This window comes from Rhea pennata, chromosome 7, assembly GCF_028389875.1.
Source record: "Rhea pennata isolate bPtePen1 chromosome 7, bPtePen1.pri, whole genome shotgun sequence".
In the NCBI taxonomy this organism is placed as follows: Eukaryota; Metazoa; Chordata; class Aves; order Rheiformes; family Rheidae; genus Rhea; species Rhea pennata.
Window position 1 is genome coordinate 40,154,089 of NC_084669.1, and position 26,826 is coordinate 40,180,914.

Here is a 26,826-nt window from a genome sequence, read left to right on the forward strand (position 1 = left end):
GCCCCGCGCCACACCGCCTTTATTGCCGCGTCACAGAGGAGCGCGCGCGCGTCACGCCGCCGCCGCCAATCGCCGCGCGTCCGCCGCCGCCGCCGTCACCGCCGCCGTCAGGCCTGCAGGGCGAAGTCGAAGGGCTGGAAGTCGCGGCGGAAGGCCTGGGCGGCGGCCACCTCCTCGGGCCGCGCCGCCGTGCACTGCCGCCAGTCGGCGCGGTGGGGCAGCCCCAGCAGCGCCGCGCTCGCCAGCACCTCCCTGCAAGCACAGCCGCGTCAGCCGCCGGGCGCGACCTCACGTGCCTCCCCCTGCCTGGCGTGATGTCACAGCCCGCCCCTGGCCTGACATGAGAGCATAGCCCCCTCCTCCCCTTGTCTGACATGACATGACATCACAGCCCCTCCCCCTCTCACCTGACATGACACCACAACCCCCTGCTCTCCCCCCACCCCTCCCCCCCGGTCTGACATGACATCACAGCCTCTTCTCCTTGCCTGGAGTGATGTCACAGCCCCCCAACATGCAGCCTGACCTCACGCATGCCCCTCCCTCCTCTGGAGTGACCTCACACATCCTCTCCCTCCCCTCAACCCAGCATGACCTCAAACATGCCCCTTGCCTTGCCCGGTGTGACATCACAGCCTCCCCTCACCTGAGGTGACATCACAGCCCCCCCCCCCCACACACATACACACACACTTTCCCCTGCAGGCCCCTTGCCACACCCTCTGCAATGCTTCACTTCACCAGAGCAGCAGGGAGGGAGGGAGGAGGCAAAAGGGCATAAAAAAAAAAATCCCTCAAACCTGCCAAACTGCAGCGGAAAGCTTTTCCGGATGCGATGGAAAAGCTTCTCGCCTGTGTCCAGCTCCACGTAGAAATAGGGTGTCCCTGGCTGGGCTACCTAGGAGAAGAAAGGAGACCTCGCTGAAACATGGAGCCCAGAAAAGGAGGCCCTGGCTCACTTCAAGTTGTCAGATCCCTTACCACCTCCAGGGAGCAAGGGCAGCATTTAACAGTGGCAGGGCAACACTGAATATTTTTTCAAGTCAAAATCTTCCAGTAATGTTAAATTCACCCTGTTGAATTCACCTAAACCTGCTGTTTTAAATGGGCTCTAATCCCATAGAAGAGCAGAATCTTACCTACTCTAATTCTATTATTTAAAAAATGACAGTTTCATGAGAGACAGGCTTTGAACTCAAGATAGAAAGTGCATTTTTTGGACATGGTAGCTGGTGTAGATGACTCTATACTTGGATTTTCACCAAGGGTAACCTTGATTCAATTGAATTACAGAATTAAAGAAATCAAGTTTCCTGTAGATTCTTCTCCCAAGGCTGACTTGAGACTATGCAGACCCTGAAGTTCAGATGTGCATATTCACAAAAAAAACAGGGCTTCATCCTGTGGGTTGTCTAGTGCTGGCTGAGTTCATACCAAAGCCTTTTCACCAAATAAAACAACAGAAAGGCCCCCTCCTAACTCTTTTATGTGAGTACTCATGTCCTAGAAACCTGCCCCACTCTATCAAAGAGCTGATGCTTCCTAACAAGAGGGATGCTAGTCATGTTTCAGTTTCCTTTGAAAATCAAACTGAAAACAAGATTACAACGCACAAACAGAAACAAACTAGATCAATCATAGATCTCAAAACGTAGCTTTAAGAGACAACCTGAAGTGATGGATTCCTTTCAGCTGGGATCAGTTTGTGGGCTTGCATACAGAGCACTGCATAGCACAATGCTACATTTTTGTGGGCTAATTCTGCAGGTGACACCACTACAGAGACATTAAACATCAAACCTTGGGTAAGAAGGATCATAATTGCCCAGCTAAGTCATCCCAAGCTCATATGGCATATTGTAGATGAAGAAAAAAAATATCATGTGAAGAGAGTAAATTCATACTTTCCAGCTGAAAATATAATCAACTTTTGGATTCAGAAATAAATACTCATAATGGCTTAGAAAGTAACTATCATAAACATGTGCTGTTTCTGGCTCCTGCTGCAGAAATGGTTACAGAGAAACCTATATCACTACTGACTAATTTCTCTGATACAAGGGAATACTTCTTCCAAATCCTTATCCAAAGGAATTTAAAGCTACCTGTTTTCAACTGACACTGAGAGAGGGCTGGTTTGGTATCAGTAGCAGTGAATGCAGCAAGCTGTGCACACAGCTGGGATAGCAGGACAAAGGGTTATTTCTTACATCCTTGTCCCTGACCTAAGATTTCTGCCTTACCTTTTGTGTAAGCTGTATTTGGAGTTTCTCCTCCAGTAAACACACAGCTGCTCTGAGGAAACTAAAGGGCATCTTAGAAAACTGCATCAGAATAGCAGTGCTAAAAGCACCTAGCAGCACAGGCTTCATTCAAATGAAAAGAAAATATACACCTTAGGCTCTTCAAGATTATCAATAACTTCTGTAGGCAGATAAAGGACTTAATTTTCAAAGCAGCAAAGTATCTGTCATTCACAGTGACTTCATCTGGAGCAGAAAACCTCTGGCAAATCTGCACAACTCAAGTCTATGGCAGTCTACCTCCAACAGCTTAGTCTTACCACGTAAAATGACCCCAGAGTGAATACCAGCCTAGAAAGGATTGAGGTGAGATAAATAACAACTGAAATCTTGTCTCATACTTGCTTGATATCTGAGTGCTCTGGGATCTCTAACAATTCAATCTGTTGTTCCTGTGCCTGTACAATAAAGGACTCTTTAATGTCTTCAGAAGTACAGAGGTCCAATGGGACGGGAATCACCTGGAGAGCATGGACAACATTTTCATAACAAGAGGAAAAGACAAGACAAAGCACAGAAAGCAATAAATCCATCACTGGAGCTGGTAGGCTCCTCAGTACTGCTCATCATCATCATGCAAGACAGGCGAGCACCTATCTATACAGGCTTAAACTTATGAGAGATTTTCTGTAGGAGTTGAACAAAAACCTGAAAACTAAAAGTCTGAAAGAGTTCTCAGAACACTCGTCCTCCTTTCTAATCTTTGTGGTAGTTTAAGGCCGCTCTGATACAGTTACAGATCTGCCAGATACAGAAACTACCACAATAAACCACCAAATTACTAACATACAAGAAACAAACAAATCAAAAGGTTGGTTGTTGTCTACCAATACCAGAGCCCTGCAGGTATATTTTTAGATTTTCAGCCCAGTTCAGTTGAACTGCAAGTACCTCAGTTCACATGCCAGTGTGAGCTGATTAGAGTAAGAGCAAAGTCCTGCAACTCATCCGTAGATGCTGTGAGCTTTTTAATTAGTTCTGTGAGAGGAAAAACAGTTTTTCTCCTTCACGCAACAAAAATCAATCCTGTGCCTCCTGTAATAGGAAAAACAAAAGAACTGTGGCAGAACCAGTGCAAAAGCTTTGTTTCCGTTCTGCCTCTATCCCTGTAAGATGACTTCTATTCATACTCTGTGAAAGCACAGAAGAAAATGGGAAGTTTGAAGGTAAGCTTTCATTTTCAGCACATCTGCATAAAACTCAGGTTGCATTCTTCCAGCATTGCACTAAAATCATACCTGTAACTGCAGATGCTGACTCCTATAGTTTCTTTCAAATAAGACATATCTCTTTCCCTTGCTTCTGAAAAATTCCTTTAGGGCTGATTTGTACTTGGTCACTTCTTCTACCACCTCTGAAGACAGGTCAACTACAGACTGATAGTGCCCAATAGGCAAAATCAGGACGTGATCAGGTAGTAAGCCGCCCTTAGCCAGGGCAAGATAGCACTAGAAAAAAACAAATACATATCAATTACTCGCTCACTGCAAATGCTTACTGTGTTGTGAAGCTTATTTGTGCTGACTACATTTTGAGAGTATCTCACAGCCTACCTATTTCACATCACTAAAGCCTCCTTTTCTATGTCACTTACTAGAGATTAATTCATCAGATCATTAGAAATTTAGAATAAATTAAAAATTTAATAATTAGTAGATGAACAAGAAAAATGTAGGGACTACTAAAATAAAATTATAATGCCAGAAAGTTGTCTATAAGGCAACTGAATGAACCACTGTGGCTAGAAATTCTATTACAACAACAACAAAAAAAATCCACTTGAAACATTATATCTGCATTTAAACTAAACATGTGGACAAATCCATCCCTGTAGCAGTGGATTGAGCTAGACAGGAGCAATAACTTAGGAAAAGAGACCAATGATTAATTCAGTGTCTCCAAGTACACCTTGGAGATCGATTAATAAAAACTACGAATCTTTGTTTAATTGTCATATGACAAAACTGTAACAAATGACCCCAGGGATGCTGGGAATAACTTCAGCCAGTGCATCCTGCTGCTGAAGCTGGTGCCAACCTGACACTGAGTTCATGCTGGAAAAGTTTTGTCATGATGGTAACATATGAAAACTTTTAAGGCTGGCATAGCAAATAATAATAATAATAATAAAAACATAATAATAAAAGTCTTCTGTCAGTATAGTTCAGCTCCATTGCCTGAATAAAATAGTGCCAATGTTTCGCTTTTACAAATCTCTGTCTATATACCTATGTCTGTTAGGGGAAATGAAAGAAATTTAAAACAAAACCAAGGGTCTAAGTTATGGAGAAGAGGAACAGGATAGTTCCACTACACAATTCTGCTGCTACAACTCCATCCATGCATATGGGGCTATGTTTGCGCATATATGAGTAGGGGGTGGGGTTCTGGTACTACAATGATCTAGAGAAATCCAAAACACTTCTTAGTGTGGCTATCCCAGCAAAATCTGTAGTACATTCCTTGCTTATTTGGGACTGACTTTAATCTAAAATAGACAAAATACACGGTGGGGGGGGGGGGGGCAAACAGTGAATTTCGCTGTTGGATTGGTTTATTTATTTAGAGGTGGGTTTTGTTGCTGTTGTTTAAAATAAAATAAAAAACAGACTATGCCTGTTTTGATAGACTGTGTAGACTAAAGACAGTCTGTCTAAACTATTTGTAGATAGTCTGTTTAGATGGTTTTGGATAGTGCATCTCATCTCTTGCTGAGCATAATGTTATCAGTAGATAGTTTGAGAAAAAGGCTTTTGTAGCCTGCATCTGTGCACTTCAGTAAATTTTGACAGCAGTTCCAAACTATTTTTTTAATAAAGATTTAAAATTAGAGATTGACGCTTTAATTTGCTACATCTTCATCTGATTCTGTCTTCACACAGGAAATTGCTAGGGGTACTTACATGCGTGCCAATACTAACAACCAGGTGCTTCTCAACCTCTGGGCTGGCCAGGCAGAACCAGCAGGGCCCTGTTGGCTGTGCTTTATTGGGAGAATACAGAGAAACAGCGTTAGCATAAAGTCGATTTGGAAGAACAAGAAATATGGCAAGATTGGAGAGAGCTGTATTTTCCAGCCACCCTTCCTAACTGATAGCTCTGCAAGGCAAGATCTGGTCAGAGAACTAGTGCCCCTGGGAATCTCCAGCAAGAGACAGGGAGGAGGTCAAGTCACACATTTGCTGACCTCCATTCTCAAGTGCTCTAATTTAGAGGAGCATGCCAATTGCAGGAATTTAGTGATTACAGTTCGCTAATATGAAAGCGCCAGGGAAATTATACAGAGGTGAAGCGGTAAAGTCATTGCATACATACAGACAAGGACAGATGCTGTCAAACTTGTTTGAGTATGATGAATAGGCCAGAACTAGCAACATCTAGATTCACACCCAAATTGTGATACTTGAGCTGACTTTTAATACAAGCTGATTGTACTGATAAGCATCTGACTAGGGTTAAACACTATATTCAGGTCCTCTGAAGGCTTCATACAGGAATAAGCAAGCAGATTTGCAAATGTAGTAAAACTGATGTGGCTCTCCTAATAACTTAGGAAACGAAAAGTCTCATTCTGGGGGCTGTTTTCTGAACAAAACAGTGTAACAAGCTACACGAACTTTCATAATGGCACATTATGTCCTACTATAAACATGTAGGTGTGCGGGCAGAATCACACACTCAAATTCCTTCAATTGAAACCTAATGTCATTCCAGCCAGTCATGCCTGTGCAGGCATCCATACAGCAATGAGGATGCACTAGTTTTAGCAAAAGGTAGCTTAACCTGTAAAACCACTATTTGTGAGGACTACACGAAGTGTATGGCAATAATGATAAAAACTTAGTCCCATGTAACAAAGGTAACCAGACTCATCTAGCAGAGACTTTCTTGAAGAATGTCTTCTTATCCATGGCAGTGTGAACAGCTTTCACAGAAACAAGGGGGAAGCTGACACCAACATTTGCACTGAAGACCAAATGTTTTCATTACTGAAATCCTACCTTTCTAAACATACAGGCTTGCATTAACATTGTCACTAGAAATTCATTATCTTGAGAGATTTAATTTCAATTTCTCCAAGTCAGATAAAACTCACAGAATGGGTATGGTTGGAAGGGACCTCTCGAGATCATCTAGTCCAACTTCCCTGCTCAAGCATGGTCACCTAGAGCATGTTAGACAGAGTTGCATCCAGGCGGGCCTTGAATACCTCCAGAGAAGGAGACTTCACAACCTCTCTGGGCAACCTGTTCCAGTGCTCTGTCACTCTCACAGTGAAAAAATTCCTCCTCAGAATAGATCTACAGCACAGAAATACAGCTAACAGGTGTTCCTCCATTCCAAGTTCATTAGTATTTCCTGAACACTAAGTATAGAATAAATCTCAAGTGGTATTACAAGAATTCATAAACACTGATCCAGTCTCTTGCAATACTCTGGCATGGAAACATACTGGCACATGGAGATACCTGTTGTAAAGCCTAGAGGCCAACTGCTTTACAGAGCGAACAGCATCATCCCATCCCCATCGTTAACGGTCAGCTAGCTTTTAACATTAACCTCTTAACTTTTCTCTCATCTATTCACTGCCAGGTCTTTGAGAAACAAGGGACTTTTCCATCCTCTCTGTGTCCCCATAGCATCTAATGCAATAACAGGGCATGTTTGCAAGATAACACAATATGGCTCAGCAGCATGAGAAAAATGAAGAGTGAAATAGTCTAACGAGACCTACAAGATATGCTCTCAGATAAAAGCATACACATACTTACGGGGTTTTTTAGCTTGCTTAGGTTGGAAGTTCCCTCTCTCTTTCCCATCTGAGGGACGTTTCTTTCCTTGATTCTTGTTCAAATCAAAGAAAAACTGACAAGCTGGTTCTTCCTGTTCAGAAATGAAAACAAAGCTCATTATAACTACATTTTGCAGAGATACTGTATGCACGCAACTTTGCTTCTTTCCTGAAGAGGTGCATAAACATCTAGCAAAAGCAATCTGCTTGAAGGGAATGATTTGATTTTTCCCAATGATGTAACAGCTCTTGTCTGCCTACATACAAAACCTCAGCCTAGGAAAAGATTCTGAGAAAACTGTCTAAAATTGCTACTTTCTCCTGTTGACCTTTCAGAACTCTTTATTTTATGGATTATTCGAATAACTTTTCCAATTCAAAGCTAGTTCCAAAATCATGTTTTTTATTTGTTAGAGATATTAATATAGACACACATGGAAGCTGAATCCATCTGGCTAAGTTGTAAAGTAAGGCAAAATACGATCAGAAGGAAGCACGTGTGACAAAGAGCAGGGCTGCTCATCCGAACTTAAGTCTGGCTCCCAGGTGGGAGCACAACTGCACAATCTAAAATCCAACCCAGAGCAAACATCCTTCTTGCATTGTAACAACTGACACATGAGCTGAAGCACCTTTTCCAGCAAACTTCACCAGTTTTTGTGCCTGTCTTAAATCATGTAAATTAAGTGTAAAAATATAAGAATTTCCACTTTCAAAAAATTATTGACTGACTGGTCTGTTTAAAAGCCTTGTGGCGAGGGGCTGAACACAATAGTAGATCTCTGCTTATGGGTGTGGGGGGAGGGAGGGGTTGCAGCTCAAAGAATCAAGGGGCATCTGTAAGACATCTTCATGCCCTCCCACACTGTCCGCTGGTAGGACCCAGATCTTAACTTTGCGTGCATGGTGACTGTGGTGAGAAAGGCTGGACCTCACTGCTTGTACTTCCTAATTTTACATAGTTTCAGCAAAACCTGAGTCTGGGGTCAACTGCAAGTAATTTTTAGTCTACAGCCTTACACCAGACAAGAACAAGACCTTGCATGCTAAGGTGTTGCATGCATACAGAATAATCCTGGCAAGCAAGCAGATCCAACTAGAGCATCACCTACAGTCCACGCAAAACCTGCAGAAGGAAGACAACAAATTACATCAAAAAATCCCATGCATCACATTTATACAATTCGACTGACATAAGTTGTTTTCACATAACCCTGAAGCGTAATGGATAAAAATATTAAAGGGTTAAAGTCAAACACCATTCCAAGCTCTCTGAACAGAGAGAGGGAAAGCAAATTGTACCCAGAAGTAGAACATAGCAGTACCTCTGCACACATGAGTGTCTTGGCCTTATGCGCCTCTTTCCGTAATTTTCGGTATGGACTTTCTGTGACATCCTGTGGCTGTTTCACTAACTCTGCAGGGTCCATCAAGCTCATTGGAACAATGCTGAATGCATAGAGATACTAGAAGGAGAAGAGAGAGAGCTCAAATGCAAAAAGCTTTTTGGCAGGACTGCAGCTGTGAAGAAGTCACATCTGAAATGGTAATACACAACTTAGTTCTGCAATAATTCAACAAACCAGTGTTTAAGCTAGGGTACGACACAGAAATATATTCCCTGTGCCAGTCTCCCACCCAATGCAACCAGGAGTTTATGCTGAACTTCCAAGTGGCTCATTCCTTTTAGTGTAAAGAATTTTGAATAGTAGTAATGTATCCTACTTGGAAAAGAAACTCCGCCACTGTAAGACCAAATAAAGATAAACAGATATGTCCATTTATTTTAATAGCTAATCCTTGCCTGTTTTCAGGCCTTCTTTCTCTCTAGGACTCCTGGATCTTTTTGGTTATGAGGTCCAGTTCCTATGCCCTCCCAAACAGTATCAACATGTTTTTCTATACCAATATTCTACAGCTTTGCTAAAGAGAGAAGAGAAACAGTTTAAAATTCCCACTAAAGGTTAGTTACTTGAAGAAAGACACTAAAGAAGTCTTCATTTTTACCCAAAGCACATGCACTACAGCAAACATTTTCTCTTTGTTTTCACTGGGCTTGTTTTCTGCTATTTCAATGAGTCAAACTGGCTCTCAGAACACTGTGAGCCCAGAACAGGACAGAGATAAGTTAATAGTTCAATTTATTATGTATTGCAAAACTCTAGCTTTGGTTTATCCAAGTTCAGTTGTGTATATTCCTTCCGAATCCTCAACCGAAAATGCTAACAGGGGGCAGGTTTAGCTCAGTTGGTTAGAGCGTGGTGCCGCTAATGCCAAGGTCATGGGTTCAATCCTCATACGGGGCTATCCTGAGGGTTGGACTAGATGATCTCCAGAGGTCCCTTCCAACCTTACCATTCTATGATTCTACAATAACCTTTATAAAAAGTGATTTGTGAGGGTTCCTGTGGAACTACCACTTGCTTCCTGAAGCAAGCTAGCTACAGGAAGGGAAAATAGATAAAGCAGCTGAGAGGAAGATAAAGATGTAACTTCCTAACCATTTTTCTCTGTAGCTGTCTTCACAGTTAAAAGCCATTTGACAAGGTAGAGAGAAACAAAGTTGCCTCGGAATACATCTTGCAACTTTTACCCTTCAGGCATAATGAGCAGAGCAATCTATTACTTAAGTGAGACTCTGCTCCAGTTGAGCTTTTAAGTGATTCATGCTGTTCTCTGGCAAATCCAAGCTGTGTTTACTGTTTGCACTTGAGAGAAGAAAAATTCAAGAATGTGAATACCTTTTTCTTGCTTGTATTGCCAACATCAGCAAGAGCAATAAACCTGCTTACATGCTGTGGGGTCTCCTGCAGCACTATGTGGTTTCTGTGGGGAAGCAAAGCATTATTTCAAGTACTGGCATATACTCAAAGGACAGTAGGAAAATATGTATCCTTCTGAATCTACTCAAACACCACATCAATTGTGTGCCGTATTTGACTAAGAACAAAAAGGTTCTGCATTAGGCAGAGCTGAGTTCAGATAGACTCATGAGTTTTAACAGTAAAGAGCTGCTCAGACCAAAATAAGGACTCACTGCAGTCCAAATAGAGAAATCAGAGGATAACTCACTACTCTGAAAACAAATATCAGTTTTAAAATGTTCCCTATTGAAAGGCTAATAATGATAATCGTATCCAACAGTAACACAACAGCCTTAGTTTTATTTTTAGGGGGTTTTCCTGACACCAACATTATGTACCCCATTCTCATTTTATAAACAAAGTTATGATAAAGGATATCAAACACTTAAAAATATGGGGTTTTGCCATCATATGTTTTCAGTTATACCCCTGAATTAGTTTGAACAGTTTAAACGGGACTAAGGGTAACTACATTTTGTCATCAGATTCATGACAACATATTCTGACAACTGCTATCAGCAGTGGCCAGTTTTTTAGGGCAGCAAGAACTGTGGTCATAAGACGCCTTTGTGGAATAATCTTGACCTTGTTGGAAGAAACGATGTATTTAAAAGACCTAGATGGCTTCATTAAATTTAGAATTGTTCTCCTATGCTCTCTAACAATTGAGCCTTTCTTACAAAACAAATGAGACTTCACATGGTCTTATATACCTGTAAGGAAGTCTTTCATAATAGGCCTTCTCCAGAGCAGCAAAGTGATACCTTGGCTTGAGACTTGCAGCTAGATTAGATACTAATGCAGAGCCACATTTCTTGGTATCTACTTCTCCCTAAAAAATACAAATAAAACTTTATTTTAAAACTCTGTGGGATTGCAGTGAAAATATTTTATATATATATGTATACACACACACACACACACACACACACACACACACACACAGAACTGTGTGCTGTAAATTTTGTAGTCAGCCAAACGTGGCTCAAGTCGGTATGACTGCAGGGGATACTCGCAGTCAGGGAAGTACACATAGTACATGATTACAGAGGATGCTCTTTAACCCCTCCTGGGAAATCTGCATGCTCAATTTTTTCCCCTGAAATGCTTGTACACCTGGAAGAATTAGAGATCTGTCTGTGGTCACAGGGCCATGATCTCATTGCAATTACAGAGACATAGTGGGATAGCTCACACGACTGTAATGCTGTCATGGATGGCTACGTGCTTTTTAGGAAAGACAGCCAAGAAGGTGAGGTAGTGGAGTTGCTCTTTATGTGAGAGAGCAACTGGAATGCATCGACCTCTGCCTAGAGGTGTTTGAAAAGAGAGTTGAGAGCTTATGGGTAAAGATTAAAGGACAGGCTAACATTGACTACAGGTGTCTGCTACAGGCCACCTGACCAGGAAGAGGAAGTTGATGAGGCCTTCTACAGACAGCTGGAAGGAGCCTCACAATCACAGACCCTGGTTCTCTTGGGAGACTTCAACCATCCTGATATATGTTGGAAGGACAACACAGTTAGGCACAAACAGTCCAGGAGGTTCCTTCAGAGCACTTCTTGACATAGGTGGTGAAGGAGCCAACAAGGAAGAGTGTGGTTAGAGATGTGAAGGTTGGAGGCAGCCTTGGCTGCAGTGACCATGAGATGGTGGAGTTCAGGATCCTGCAAGGAAGAAGGAGGGCAGTAAGTATGATTGCAACCCCGGACTTCAAGAGAGCAAACATTGGCCTCTTCAGGGAACTACTTGGAGGAATCCCAGGGGTTAGCACCCTAGAAGGAAGGGGGGGGGTGTCCAAGAGAGCTGGTTAATATTCAAGCATCACTTCCTCCAAGCTCAAGAGCAGTGCATCCCTATGAGTAAGAAGTCCAGCAAAGGGGGTAAAAGACCCTTTATACATGGATGAACAAGTAGCTCCTGGCAAGACTCAGGCAGAAGGAGAAAGTACACAGAATGTGGAAGAGGGGACAGGCCACTTGGAAGGATTATAGGAATGCAGTCAGAGTAGGCAGGGATGCGATGAGGAAGGCTAAGGCCTATTTGGAATTAGGTCTGGCAAGGGATGTCAAGGACAATAAAAAGGGATTCTTCAAATACATCAGTAACCAAAGGAAGACTAGGGAAAATGTGGGCCCGCTACTGTTGTAGGGTGCAGGCCCTGGTGACAAAGGATACAGAGAAGGCAGAATTACTGAATGCCTTCTTTGCTTCAGTCTTCACTGCTAAGGGGAGGCCTCAGGAATCCCAGAGCCTGGAGACAAGGGAGAAGGTCTGGAGAAACAAAGACTTTCCCTTGGTTGAGGAGGATAGGATTAGAGATCTTTTGGGCAAGCCTGACATCCACAAATGCATGGGCCCTGATGGGGTGCGCCCACAGGTACTGAGGGAGCTGGCGGATGTTGTTGCCAGGCCACTCTCCATCATGTTTGAAAAGTCCTGGAGAACTGGAGGTGCCTGAGGACTGAAAGAAAGCCAATGTCACTCCAGACTTCCAAAAGGGCAAGGAGGACTCAGGTAACTACAGGTCAGTCAGCCTCACCTCCATCCCTGGAAAGGTGATGGAACACCTTATTCTGGATGTCATCTCCAAACACATGGAGGAAGATGGATTAAGAACTGGCTGAAAGACAGAGCTCAGATGGTTGTAACCAGCAGCACAAAATCTAGTTGGAGGCCTATAGATAGTGGTGTCTCCCAGGGTGATTGCTGGTCTTGTCCTGTTCAATTTCTTCATCAATGACCTGGATGAGGGGACAGAGTGCCTCCTCAGAAAGTTTATTGATGATACCAAGCTGGGAGGAGTGGCTGATACACCTGAAGGCCGTGCTGCCATTCAGAGAGACCTGGACAGGCTGGAGAGTTGGGCAGAGAGGAATCTCATGAAGTTCAACAAGGGCAAGTGCACGGTCTTACACCTAGGGAGGAATAACTCCGTGTACCAGTACAGGCTGGGGGCTGACCTGCTGGAAAGCAGCTGTGCAGAGAAGGACCCGGGAGTGCTGGTGGACAACAAGTTGACTGTGAGCCAGCAATGTAGCCAAGAAGACCAATGGTATCTAGGGCAGCATGAAGAGCATTGCCAGCAGGTTGGGGGAGGTGATCCTGCTGCTCTACTCAGCCCTGTTGAGGCCACACCCGCAGTATTGTGTCCAATTCTGGGTTCCCCAGTACAAGAGACATAGAACTACTGGAGAGAGTCCAGTGTAGGGATACAAGGATGATTTAGAGGAGTGTAGCACTTCTTTTACAAGGAAAAGCTGCGAGAGCTGTGCCTGTTTAGCTGGGGAAGAGAAGACTGAGAAGGGATCTAATCAATGCCTACAAATATCTTACGGGAGGGTATCAAGAGGATGCGGCCACACTCTTTTCAGTGGCGTCCAATGACAGGACAAGAGGCAAGGGGCACAAACAAATACAGCAAGTTCCATCTGAATATGAAGAGGAATTTCTTTACTGTGAGAGTGACAGAGCACTGGAATAGGTTGCCCAGAAAGGTTGTGGAGCCTCCTTCTCCAGAGATACTCCAAACCCGCCTGGATGCAATCCTGTCTAGCATGCTTGAGGTGACTGTGCTTGAGCAGGGAGGTTGGACTAGATGATCTCAAGAGATCCCTTCCAACCTTACCCATTCTGTGAAATTTAGAGTTTATGACCACAAGGGTCATAAACACATTCCCAGGGAGGGGTGAGGGGTAAAAACAGCAAGAGTTTGATCCTTTATTTCCAACTAGAACAAAACATGAAGAAAACATTGACCTCATAGACATCTATTAACAGTCTTTCATCGCTGACAGTTGAACTAGCACCAGTCTACCCTCTGGAAAGCTGGTTTCCTTTCTGTGTTCCCTTTGGCTGCCCTTGCAGTAGGCATTCCAGTAGGCATTCCAGAGGTAAACAAAACAGCATTTCTCACCAAGGACTGGCTCTTTCCACTCCCATTGAAAACAGTCAGACCTAAGAACCACCTCAGGAAAAATAAACTCACATACTTCTCTCAAAGAATCTTATCCATGAAATTTAGCTCATCACACAACTTTCACTGAAAGAGAAACTTAAAGTTACAAAGAACAAAAAATCCTAAATGTTCATCCCTCAAATGTTCTATTTTGAGTGACATCATTTCAGCACCTTAGTACCCAAAGGAATCTCAAACACTTATTACTGGAATCAGGTCATAAAGTACATACTTCCAATAGGATGCATATTTTAATTAATATATATTTCTCTGTTAATCCAAGTTAATACATCCCCAGAAAATTCATGTTGAGGCCAATTGTGGAACGATATGCCTATAAAGAATCACCACATGAATTTCAAGATACAACTTTTCTCTTTAAGCCAGAACATCCCTACATCTTGTTTCTCTCCAGCTATCTTGTTACATCCATCTAGTCTAGCTTTTTTTTTTTTTTTTTTTTTGCTTTTTAGACTGAGGATCATATCATTTTTTGAATATCTGAGGATACTAAGAGGAAGCAAAAGATATAACTTTTGTCATGCTATGTGGCATTCATCTCTGAAAGATCTCAGATCACCTGAAGTTATGACCAGAAATACACTTTTGCTGAGGAACACTGTTAACTGCAAAATTAGGCACAAACTAAACAGTGCCCTCAAAATCCAGATAGGACAAGAACCAAACCATTTAGTATATTGATTGATACCTCAGAAAATAAACACAGACATACTTAAGGTTCGAAGGAGGAAGAAGAATGACTTAACATTGAGTGACATTAAAGATGCTTAGACCACAACATTCAAGACTGGAGACCAGCTGTATCATTCCACAGCAACTGCAATCAATCTACATCAGCAAAATTTATCATCAGATGGAAACTATTAGCTCTGACTTTTCAGTTACAAGATAAAACACACTGAAGCCTCACAAATCTCCTACCTCTATCCTTAACTCTATCTTTGAAAAAGAGCATTGGATGTCCATTTTTTGCTCACAACTTTCTCAAGCACTTAGGGATAGCACAATAAATGGAATTCAATTTTAATGTTAATGAAAGAAATCTGATTTAAGATTACCTGCAAGGTCTCACATCCACTTATGTAAAACTGAAGTTCATGAAGATCAGTAATGTTGGAGAGGAAAAGAGATGCTAGGGAAATGACCGCAGCCCACAGTTACAACAGCATGAACTCAAATAGAAGGTTGGACTAGAAGACTCCGGAGGCCCTTTCAACTTATGTTTCTACAATTGCAGACTCCTGCAGTGCCAAAGGGAAAACTGTTCTTTAGAAACTGAATGCAGTTTTCCCTTTTGATTTATATACATAAGGTAAAGCACAAACTGTCAGCTGAGGCTCATGCAAGCTTTAAGCAACAGCCTGGGTTGGTAAAGAAAACTGGTAAGAGAACCATTAGGATCTAAGGGAAAAGAAAGCTCCAAAGAAGCTTCCTCTACTGACCGAAAAAAATCCAAAGAAAACAGACTCCAAAGAAAACAGACCCCAAAACCACAACAGTCTTTTCCCTCAGTTAGATTTAAGCTAACGTCCATGACTGAATTGCTCTGGAATGACACTGAGGAAGCAGACTGTAAAAGCAGAGCAGAAGGTCTGTATTTTAACACCATGGGGCTGGGGTGGGTGAGGGGCTTTAAAATACTTTTATTGCATTTAAAAGATAAATTTAGACTAGAATGAAAGCTCAGAACTACCCAAACAAAAATGAAGAGGCTATTACATAAAATAACATTTGCATATTAAAAAAAGTACAAATTAAGGAATAAAAATTCAGCCTTTTAATGACTATCATAGTGGTAACGTTTCAGGAAAAGTTCTTCAAAAAAAGAAAAGTAGAGGAGGAAAAAGAAACCTATCTAGATTTAAGGCAAAGCACAGTTAACAAATGGGATTATGAGACAGTTACCTGCAGGAACAAAGGTCTGAAGCTAACAACCAAAGAAGCTTCCTAGACTGGATTTGGGATTCCAAGTCAGGACTAAGAACAAAGGAAGGACTCATCCCACCTTACAGGCCAACCAGAAAACAGGAAAGTGTAATATTACAGAATGGGTAACGTTGGAAGGGATCTCTCGAGATCATCTAGTCCAACCTCCCTGCTCAAGCATGGTCACCTAGAGCATGTTAGACAGAGTTGCATCCAGGCGGGCCTTGAATACCTCCAGAGAAGGAGACTCCAAAAACTCTCTGTGCAACCTATTCCAGTGCTGATCCCATGTAGATGATATGAAGATATGTACATATGACTGATCCCACGTAGATTGAGGATGAATCTTGGACTACTCATTGTCAGATCAAGGTTACTCAGATTCCCGAGAGGGCAGGAAAGACATCCCAGAGAAGTAAAAAGACATCCTTCTGATGAAGCAGCATAAATACCCGGCAGTGTGAAGTCCATAGATGACTACTGAGAAGAAATGCTTGGGACTGCAATAATTATCCTGCAACATGCTTTGCCTATACAAAATTAATGTAAACTACACAACTCCACTTTGAGCATTAAAACTAAAGCTTCAGGACCTTAAGTGGCTCAAATTTCTTAAGACTCAGACAAACCTAGCTGTGAACATAATGAGTCCGGATGAACAGTATCTCCAAGAGATACAGCTCCACGGTCTGAGGCCAGCACTATGTCTTGAGCTTTACTTATTGAAGGTTGACTTCACTAGACAAACGCTAGTAACCTCTGAAGAAACAAAGCTGTTTCAGTTGATTATCCTCAAAAGCTTTTTGTAAATTGAAACAAACAGGGGCCCCTCTGCAAACAGTGTCAGTAAGCAGAAAGGCAATCATTTGTTCTATACACTTGGAAACCCCCTGCAGCTGAAAACAGAATACTTACAGGACTGTTACCAAAATTTCCCACATCTCTGGGCCAGGGGGATGTCAGCAATATATCCACACCTTTGAATTTTGGAATTGATAGCAAAGATGTTTTTAGTTCTGTCACATCCTTTGAGCTAAAACTGTAGGCAGGAGTTGCCTCCTCCTGAGACTCTGTACCGCTCAAGTATGCGATTTGCAGTCCAGAAGTACCACTGAAAACACCTCTACGGCCTGCATTAATACACAAACATGAGTTTGAAATTTAAACATTGCAAGTAATTCTACATTTGTATCAAATACAGAAGATACAATTTAGCAGTTCTCCCTTACTTCTACTGAAACTTTCTTTCCAGACAGTCAGCATTTCCCACATTTAAAAATCACAAAAGACATGTTATAGCACAATGGCTTGAACCCTTCCTATAGGGGAAGAAGCAGCTTAGACAGGAGTTCCTTTCCTCACTGCTTTCTTGTTTCTCAAAAATCAGAGTGTGTTTAAAAAAAAAAAAAAAAAAAAAAGAACAAAAAAATAGGGGGTGTTTTCTTTCACCTTTATCAGCAGATTATCTCAGCCCTTCAACATTAAATTTGACTCAGGTTTGAACTCAAGTATAAGAAATACCAGCTTAACATTCTTGGAAAAAGAGAGGGTTTGAAACTGGAAGATCTTAAAACTTTCTTGAAAGTACTAACATTCAAGCAGACTTCACTCTCCACTGACCAGCTGCAGCCATTACCTAGGTAAGTGATGTTCTCAGCTAATTCGCAGCCACTGACATCTGGAAAATAGCGCACAGTGTCCTGATCATTAGCACCCAACACATAGGTTGGAATTGGAGCTGAAGAGAAAAAACAAACAAACAGGCATAATCAGTCTGGTTTACTTCAGAGGCATGAAGATAATTTCAGTTTGCATTTTCTAGAAATCCAACAGGTCCCATCCTGGTTCTAATTGCTATTTCTTTGCAGTATGCCTAGGTGTGATAAGTGCAGAACTAGAAATCTTCCTTCAAAATAAGGCCCATAATCCTCCTGTTTCAACAAGATGCATGCATCACCAGCAGAGAATAACCTTTGGTTCAACTACAACTACGATCCTTTGTCTGTAGAAGGAGATCTCCTCAAAAATAACCAAGATAGCTCCGAAAATATAGATCTTCCCTTGGCTAATCCTAAGGAAATACTCAAATGCAGGGACATCCAATGACTCTATTTAACCTGATCTAAATTCGCATGGCAATTGGAAGACTGCAAACCATTGGTATTTTTTTGTGGGAAGAGCTAAAGTTCATCAGCTCCTTGATCTGCTTGGCAGAAAAACTTTCTCCATGATTTCACCTAAACATCCCTTTTGCTACACCTAGAATTGATGGATATTAAAAGTAAGGTATTGTAAAGTGCCATTTTTAATTTCTCTGTGACTAGGTGATTAGTAAAAATTGATTTTTCCAAACATCCTGAGCAGAATCCCTCAGGGTTATTAGAAGTTAGGAGGGGACCCCCACCCCCGCCCACACACACCAATGACTGATGTCAGAAACTCCTGCAGTAGGTGTGCTGGCACACCCATATAGCAGCAAACTAGTCAACAATTCACCTGTTCAGCAGATACTAAGTTTTGCACCAAACAAAAACTAGCAGTAATTTCCTGTTTAAGAGTAGAAAATAACTGTGATACAGCAACTCTACTGCAGCTTTCATTAAGAAACTTTGGTTTGAAGTCTCAGCTCCCACAGTGAGAGGATACTGGAGATTGTTTTGAATTTTAAAGAAGTTTCAAAACCTTAAAAAACAGTCATTTAAAACCAAAACAAAGTTACAAGTGTTTTGTTTATATCTGTATACACATATGCAATATCATTAACTACAGATTTTTGAACCGATCAAAGTGTAAGTAGAAGCCAAGTAAGGATGAGCAGGAATACACCAGTCCAGGAAGGTCCCAGCTGGTAACACCTACTGTTCTCCCTTCTCACCTAAGACAGCTTCCTTAAGGAACTATAAGAGGCTGAGTTTAAATTAGTAACAATTCTCCTTATCTTCCTATAGCAAGAGAAACACAAGATGAGAAGCCTCAACTATCACAGACGTTCTAACAAGCAGAGAATACAAGGGAGCCGTGAATATCTCTGGGGAACAACAGAGAAGGTGAAATTAGAAGGAAAGGAAGAATCTCATCTCCTTTTCTGGCTTGCCTCATACCAGAGTGAAGTACTGAAGAGAGAGTGAAAGTGTTAGAAATGCTCATGAAAAGCATCTCCTTTACAGGAGGCATGCAAACAGAGGCTGAGAAGGCCATGTAGAACTTCTCACATCCATGGATGGGAGAAGGTCTCCAGTACAAGGGCTGAAGGGACCTACAAGGAACACGCAGGACACTACAGAAGCTCTGCAAGATGGGTGTGTGTGTTATTGAACAATTTCCCATATCATAATCCAAAAAACGCTTTCAGCTAGCTCTGCCACCCAAAGCAGCAGTCCCACCTTCCTTCTGCCCCACGCTTCTATCCCAACCTTGCAGAGCCACACTATGAATCAGATGAGTTAAGTCTAAGCACTGGTTATTGCCCAGTCAGTGTCAACTCCAGTAAGTGCCAAACAAGCTTAACGTACAGTCACACAAGGTGAGGGGTGACACAGAGGCCTGACCATACTGCTGCTGAATAGCAGCACAGAGGAAGGCAGGACTACTTGCATCAGCAAGACCAGCTGAAATTACTGAGCCATCTAACACTGAATGATTTAACACAGTCCCAACTACACAGAAGCAAGATCTGTTAGGAGCACCAATTTTCTAGCCACAACAAAACTCTCCTCTCAAACTGCTAAACACATCTACCATAAGGAGGAGAAAAAAACAGTCCTGAGGACAAGAGAAAGTTATTCCTTGACCCCTTACATACATCCGCAGAGAAGAAAACACACCTAATGCTCTACTGATTACTCTCTCTAAGGGACTAAACATTTGTCACTGTTGTCCACAGTCCACTGTACTGTGCACCCACGTGCCTTGTGGCATAAGGTAAGGAGACAAAACAGTGAGATCAAACAGCAGCATCCTTCATTTCTCATCTTACTGCAGACAACATTGGCCAGACCACCTGGACACACACCTTGATGCCTAAGTGGCAAACAGGCATTTCCGACACACGCATCCTCAGGCTTGTGAGTACAAGTGCGCAACTGAAATTGGTTTTTAAAATAATTTCACCTTCCCCACCAATACAGTTTTGCATTGAGTTTTCCTATGTGAGTTGAGTTTTTCCGCTTTAATATCATGACAGTAACTGCAACTAATGAATTCAGAAGTATACTGCTGTGAAACAGATAAGCAGATCACCAAATAGCATTTCACCAGCACCTTAGACCACAAATCATCTCGAGTGAAAGCGTCTTCCCTACCTTTCTTAACGCCCGTTCGATACTCTTCCCATTCTGCATCTGAAGTAGAGCCAAAAAAATTTCCCACACACAAAAGCATCTAGAAATATCACACAAAAGTGAGAGTTGACATTTAACCCAAGACGTGTCAAATAGTTAACATTTTTTCAGCAACACATTATATTGCCACAACATTGTGACATGCATCACTTCAGTATTTCAAATGGCACAGAAGACACTTCTTTATGTCTATTTACACCTCCTATGAAACACATAACAGACAAGCAAGAATTAATATTCGCTGCAACAAACTCACTTAGTTCTTATGTGCACTGCTAAAAAAGACCACGCTGCTGTAAGAAAGGGGCACAAGCACAAAGCCCTCAAAGAACGCGGTTCTACAGCACTGCAGAACTACCTCCGACGGGGAGAGTCCCTTCCCACCGATTCCCGAAACGCTTTTGCACAGATATCGCCTAAACCCGGGGGGCAAAAAGAAGCAGGTTTAAACGAGCGCGGGGCAGGGCTGGGATGTCCCGCCGCCGCCCGCAGCCTTACGTCGAAGCGGCCGCTCTTGGCCTGAACGGCGCGCACCCTCCCGAAGAGCGTCTCCAGCCGCCCCTCCACGTCGCCGCACGCCAGCCTGCGGGAGAGGGCAAGTTAGCGGCGCCGCAACACGGCTGCGCCCAGGCCGCCGCTGCCGCCCCCACCCCGAGCTCGCCCCCCCCCCCCCCCCCCGGCCTGCAACCCGCCGCGCCGCGCCGCGCCGCGCCACCCGCTCACACGCGCAGCAGCGGCGCCGCCATGCCGGAGGTTTCAAAGCGGAGGGGCGGAGCGCCACCACCGGCCGCTTCCGGGTGCGCCGCCCGCCACGCTCCGGCCCGCGGCGGTGGTGGGACGCGCCGCGAGTTGAGGCCCGGCGCCGCGAGCTGAGGCCCGGCGCCGCGAGCTGAGGCCCGGCGCCGCGGGTGGCGGGGTCCGTGTGCGCGGCGGAAGGGTCGCTGGCGCGCGTGCGGGGCCTTTCTCCACTGGCACCCGTGCAGGGTCCGTGTGCCTGTCCCTGACAGCCATGCAAGGTCCGTGTGCCTCTCTCTGACTGCCATGCAAGGTCCTCATGTCTCTCCCTGACACCCATGTCCCAGACACCCATATGTGGTCCATGTGACTGTCCCTGACACCTCTGCGAAGTCCGTGTGTCCCTGACATCCGTGCAAGGCCCATGTGCCTGTCCCTTACACCTGTGCAAGGCCTGTCTTTCTCTCCCTGACACCCAAAGTCCATGTGTCCCTGACACGCGTGCAGGCTCCACATGCCCCTCCCTGACACCCACGCAAGGTCTATGTGTCCCTGACACCCATGCAAGTTCTGTGTGCGTGTCCCTGACACCCATGCAAGGTCCAAGTGTCCCTGACACCCATGCAAGGTCCATGTGTCCTTGACAGTCGTGCGAGGTCCACGTCTCCCTGACATTTGTACAGGGTCTTTATGACTGTCCCTGACACTCGTGCAAGATCTGTATGTCCCTGACATCCATGCAATGTCTGTGTTTCTGTCCTTTGACACCTGTTCAAGGCTCATGTTCCTGTCCCTGACACCCATGCAAGGTCAATGTGTCCCTGACACTCCTGCAGGGTTCATATGCCTGTCCCTGACATCTGTGCAACATCTATGTGTCCCTGACACCCATGTAAGGTCCATGCGCATGTTCCTGATACTCAGGCAAGGCCCATGTGCCTGTCCCTGTCACCCATGTCCTGGACAGCCATGCAAGGTTTGTGTGCTTTCCCTGGCATCTATGCAAGGTCCTCATGTCTGTCCCTGACACCCATGTCCCAGACACCCATATGTGGTCCATGTGGCTGTCCCTGACACCTCTGCAAATTCCGTGTGTCCTGACACGCGTACAAGGTCTGTGTGTATTTCCCTGACACCTGTGCAAGTTTATGTGCCTTTCCCTGTCACCCATACAAGGTCCATGTGTCCCTGAAACCTGTGCAGGGTCCATATGCCTGTCTGTGACACCCATGCGAGGTCCTTGTGTCCCTGACACCCATGAAAGTTCCATGTGCCTGTCCCTGACACCTACACAAAGTATGCATGCCTGCCCCTGACACCTGTGTAAGGCCCATGTATTCCTGACACCCATGCAAGGTCCATGTGCATGTCTGAGATGCATGCAAGATCTATGTGTCCCTGACACCTACACCAAATCTGTGTGCCTCTCTCTAATACCCTTGCAAGGTCCGTGTGTCCCTGACATGCATGCAAGGACTGTGTTCCTCTCCCTGACACCCATGCAATGCCTGTTTGCCTGTCCCTGACACCTATGCAGGGTCCTTATGCCTCTCTCTGACACCCACATCTCTGACACCCATATGCAGTCCATGTGCCTTTCCCTGACACCTATGCATAGTCCGTGTGCATGTCCCTGACATCCATGCAAGGTTCATATGTCCCTGAGGGCTGTGCAAGGTCTGTGTATGTGTTCCCGAAACCTATACAAGGTCTGTGTGTCCCTGACACCTGTGCGAGTTCTGCATGTGTGTTCCTGACATCCATGCAAAGTCTGCGTGTGTGTCCCTGACACCCCTGCAAGGTGCATGTACATGTCCCTGACAGCTGTGCAATGTCTGTTTGCCTGTGCCTGTCCCCAACACCTGTGTAGGGCCTGTATGCATTTTGCCAGGAGTGCTGTGACCAGGATAAACATGCCGGTTATTGACACACAAGGAGGGCCTGTGGCCTGGATATTGACAACCCTGTGAGCAGGGCTAGTGTTCCAGTCACTGTTACCCATGTAGGGTCTGTGTGTCCTTCATCAGCATCCGTGTGAGCAGGGTCAATGTGCCTCTCGCTGTTGCCTGTGCAGGGTCCATTGCTGCCTGTCACTGGCACTGCTGTGAGTTGGTTGTGTGTGCCTGTAAGCTGCATGTATATAGTGACTGTATCTCTGTAGCTGATAGCCCTGTGAGCAGGGCCTCTGAGTCTGTCACTGATGCCCGTGTAGGGTCAATGTATGTCTGTCACTGATGATCTATAAAGGAACTATGCCTGTAACTGATACACCTGTGAGTAGAGTGCATGTGCATGTCACCAACACACATGCAGAGCCTTTGTGCCTGTATACAGGTCCTACACAAGCCTATGTAGGTGTTGGCGGGGGGGGGGGGAACAGGCGCATAGGTCCTACATGAGTTTGTGCTTCTGGGACCAATACACCATGTAGGACTCTTGGCTCATTCCAGTGTCGTTCTCCCCCCCCCGATTGCCCCTGTGACAGTTCTGTCAGCAGGGGGCCATCATGGTGTTCAACTCTGCACAGTCACCTCAGTGTAGGATATTTTGAACCAACACCTCTATCTGCAGCCTACCATAGCTGAAGCTCAGAGCATTGGTGGACTTATCCTCTGAAATGCTAGTTGCTCATTGCTCAGTGTATGACAGGGCTGGATTCCCTTTCTGCGGGGTGTGAGGTTCTCTCAGCACAGAGGGATGGTGAGGTCTCTTGCTGAGGCCTCAAGGGCTACATTGGGGCAGTCCCAGCCCTGCATAGCCCCTGCTTTGCTGAAGAGGTGGCACCAGGAGGCCGCTGCACTGGCAAGAAGGGGACTTAAATCATCCCATGTGCTGCTGTGCCCTTATGCACTGGAGGGACCTTTGGGATTGGGAAAAGGCAGGGGTGATGTGGGAAAGTTGGTTGTTGGCACCAGGAGAGTCAGACTGTGAGGAACCCAGCGAGTGGGTGGTGACACCTCCTGGCACAGGTGTACCTCCATGATGGGGTGTCAGGTTGGTTAGGGGGTGCAGAGTGAGCTTGGGGCAATGGACTCCATTAGTACTAATAGTGCAGAGGCATCATGGATGTCCTGGGGGCTCAGTGCAAGCTGACAAACAGGAGCCCTGTGGCTAAGGAAGACTAAGGAAGCACTGTCCAACCCTGGCACAAGGCCTGTGGGGCAGTGGCCATCAGAGTCTCAGTGCCAGGCTGAGGACTGAGGCTGAGAGGAGTGGCTCAGCTATGAGGAGAGCCAGGGATCCTTTGGGGCAGGAGGACCCCAGGCTGAGTGATTGCACTGGCAGCGGAGAAGGCTATGGAGATATACCTCAGCTAGAAGCTGTGGAAAAGGTGGCAGGTGCAGAGGGATGATGCAGCATCTTGGGCTGAGGGAACCAAAGTTCAGTGTGCATCTGGAAATGCCTGGGCAAAATAAACAGCACAATTGCAAAAAGTAGGGAGAACAATACAGATCATCTCCATTGTCAAGTGACTGGTGCATGCAGCAGTGTGAGGACAGACTTTGCAAGCGCTCCAACACTAGTGCAAGGAGCCTGAGAGTAAGATGAGAGAACTGAAATGCCTGATATGAGATTACAGTCCTGACACAGTGGCGCTTTCAGATATCTGGTGGAAGCATGATAATCAGTGGAAGACGATCTTGCCATATTCTGATGTGAAGGGCAACATAAGGACTAATAGCAAAAAAATACTAAGGGAAAACTGTCCTCCAGGAGTGTGGTGGGAAGGGACTGCTTGTGGTCACTCGTTCAACCTCCCACTTAGAGCATGACTATTACCATCAGCACTAGATCAAGGCAAATATGACTTTGTGTAGTTAAGCCTTGAAACCCCCAAGGATGGTGAGCTCCCACTTCTTTGGGATGTGATCCAGAACTGTGTCTCACTCCCGGTGAAGGAGACAGGAGAAAAGCACCATGGAATCACTATAGTTGCAAATCCCAGGCTGTAATGCAGAGATAGCATTTCATCAAGACAGATAGAGTAATCAAGACATGTGAAGTGGTATTAAGGAAGGCAAAAAGTTAGGCATAGCAGCAGTTGGAGAGTCCATCCATGCACATACAACCTGGGTCAGTGCCTTGGTGGAGTGGGGGATAGAGTTAACATTTATGGATGACAGAAGACAGTTTTTCTGGAGCACTTTGTCTTAGAGTCTGTGAAAACAGACATCTTCCTGGGTTTCCATGAGCAGAGGACCTTGTCCAAGAGGTATTTGTGGAAGAGCCACTCTGTCATAGTAAACACAATTTGGCTTAAAATCATAATGGAAGAGAGCAAGCAAAATAAATCTCACACACAAAAGTCAAGGTAAACTGTGTGCTTTGATTCTAAAACTCCTTGTGTGGCTTAATGGGAGATGTAAGAAAGTATTGTAGGAAAGGCTGGTGTTTAATACTGAAATGCTTGCACAGTACTGAGATCAGGGAAGCTCCAAAACACACAAAGTCAGGCTCTAACAACAAATCAGGAGGCCTGAAAAGGAACTTGCAGAGCATCTTAAAAAGAGTGCTCAAGCCAATAATTAAAAGTTCCTCAAATACATCACAAGCAGGAAGATAGGCAGAGAATCAGTGGGACCACTGGGTGACAAAGGAGTAAAGCAGCACTTCACAGAATCACAGAATTCAGTACAGTCCTGGTTTCCGAGAAGAAAAGCTCAGTGAATTCTCTGCTGGCCCAAATGTGTAAGCTGTCATTGTAAACAGCTGCTCTGCTCAAGGACGGGCAAATCGGAAATGTAATGTCCATCTACAGAAAGGGGATCCTATGCCTTTTAAGTGTGACCCACATACCTGATGAGATGGTTGGATCTATAATAAATAATAACAGCAGCAAGCACAGGGAAAACAAGGTCTGTTTTGACACTAAGTTCTCTCCATCTGTAGGCTTCTTAAACAAAGCCATGGGATGCAGACATCTCCAAACTTGACTTCAGCAAAGCTTTTGACACTGTCTCCCATAACATCCTCGTGGAGAAGCTCAGGAAGTGTGAGCTAGACGAGCGGACAGTGAGGTGGATTGAGAACTGGCTGAAAGGCAGAGCTAAGAGGGTTGTCATCAGTGGCATGGAGTCTAGTTGGAGGCCTGTGGCTAGTGGAGTTCCCCAGGGCTCAGTACTGGGTCCCATCCTGTTCAACGTACTCATCAATGACCTGGAAGAGGGGAGTGCCTCCTCAGCAAGTTTGCCGATGATACCAAGCTGGGAGGAGTGGCTGATACACCTGAAGGCCGTGCTGCCATTCAGAGAGACCTGGACAGGCTGGAGAGTTGGGCAGAGAGGAACCTCCTGAGGTTCAACAAGGGCAAGTGAAGGGTCCTGCACCTAGGGAAAAATAATCCTAGCCACCAGTACAAGCTGGGAGCTGACCTCCTGGAGAGCAGCTCTGCAGAGAAAGATCTGGGAGTGCTGGTGGATGACAGGTTGACCATGAGCCAGCAGTGTGCCCTTGTGGCCAAGAAGGCCAATGGTCTCCTGGTCTCCAGAGGTACCTTCCAACCTTACTGATTCTATGATTCTATGAAACTATCTCTGCAGCCTCTTCAGTGCTGATGGAATCCATGTCTCTTGGGTCAGTCGTTCCCCCATAATTCACCTTACTTATAGCATAAAGACAGATATTTTAGTAAATCAAGGTACAACAGTATATAGAGAGACTTTAAGATAAAAGGTTAGATTAGAACTGGTATGTAGATTCAGACTAAAATGATCATGAGTAAAGCAAAGCATATTTATACTTGTTTATTGCATTTCCTTTTCTCTCCCCCAGTTCATGCAGATCAATCAGACTGGGGAGTTGGTCACCCAGTTTTCACGTAACATTGTGGTGTCTTGATGGTCACTTCTCTTTTATAGAACATCTTCTGGGTCTTTTGCTCATCTCA

At 44.6% G+C, this 26,826-nt stretch overlaps 1 protein-coding gene and 1 non-coding gene across 5 annotated transcripts; both read right to left on the minus strand.

Annotated features, from left to right (window-relative positions):
- Positions 1-2: 2 nt before the first annotated feature.
- CWF19L1 (CWF19 like cell cycle control factor 1) lies at positions 3-20,994 on the minus strand. 4 transcript variants are annotated; one of them, XM_062580574.1, is made up of 14 exons: positions 20,928-20,994; positions 20,703-20,787; positions 20,166-20,244; positions 17,501-17,602; positions 16,780-16,994; positions 10,673-10,791; positions 9,837-9,921; positions 8,421-8,561; positions 7,076-7,187; positions 5,207-5,286; positions 3,542-3,751; positions 2,645-2,764; positions 801-898; positions 3-252 (listed from the first exon to the last, which is right to left on the minus strand). In XM_062580574.1, the coding sequence occupies exons 1-14, from the start codon at positions 20,948-20,950 to the stop codon at positions 108-110; spliced, it is 1,614 nt and encodes a 537-aa protein (XP_062436558.1). In that variant the 5' UTR covers positions 20,951-20,994; the 3' UTR covers positions 3-107. The 4 variants fall into 4 exon arrangements, with proteins under 4 accessions (XP_062436558.1, XP_062436560.1, XP_062436562.1 ...); XM_062580576.1 differs by lacking the exon at positions 2,645-2,764; XM_062580577.1 differs by lacking the exon at positions 3-252 and having other exon boundaries at positions 816-898; positions 2,649-2,764.
- LOC134143105 (small nucleolar RNA SNORA12) lies at positions 2,929-3,071 on the minus strand. Its single transcript, XR_009959038.1, has one exon. It is a non-coding gene; the product is annotated as a small nucleolar RNA SNORA12 (small nucleolar RNA).
- Positions 20,995-26,826: the final 5,832 nt, after the last annotated feature.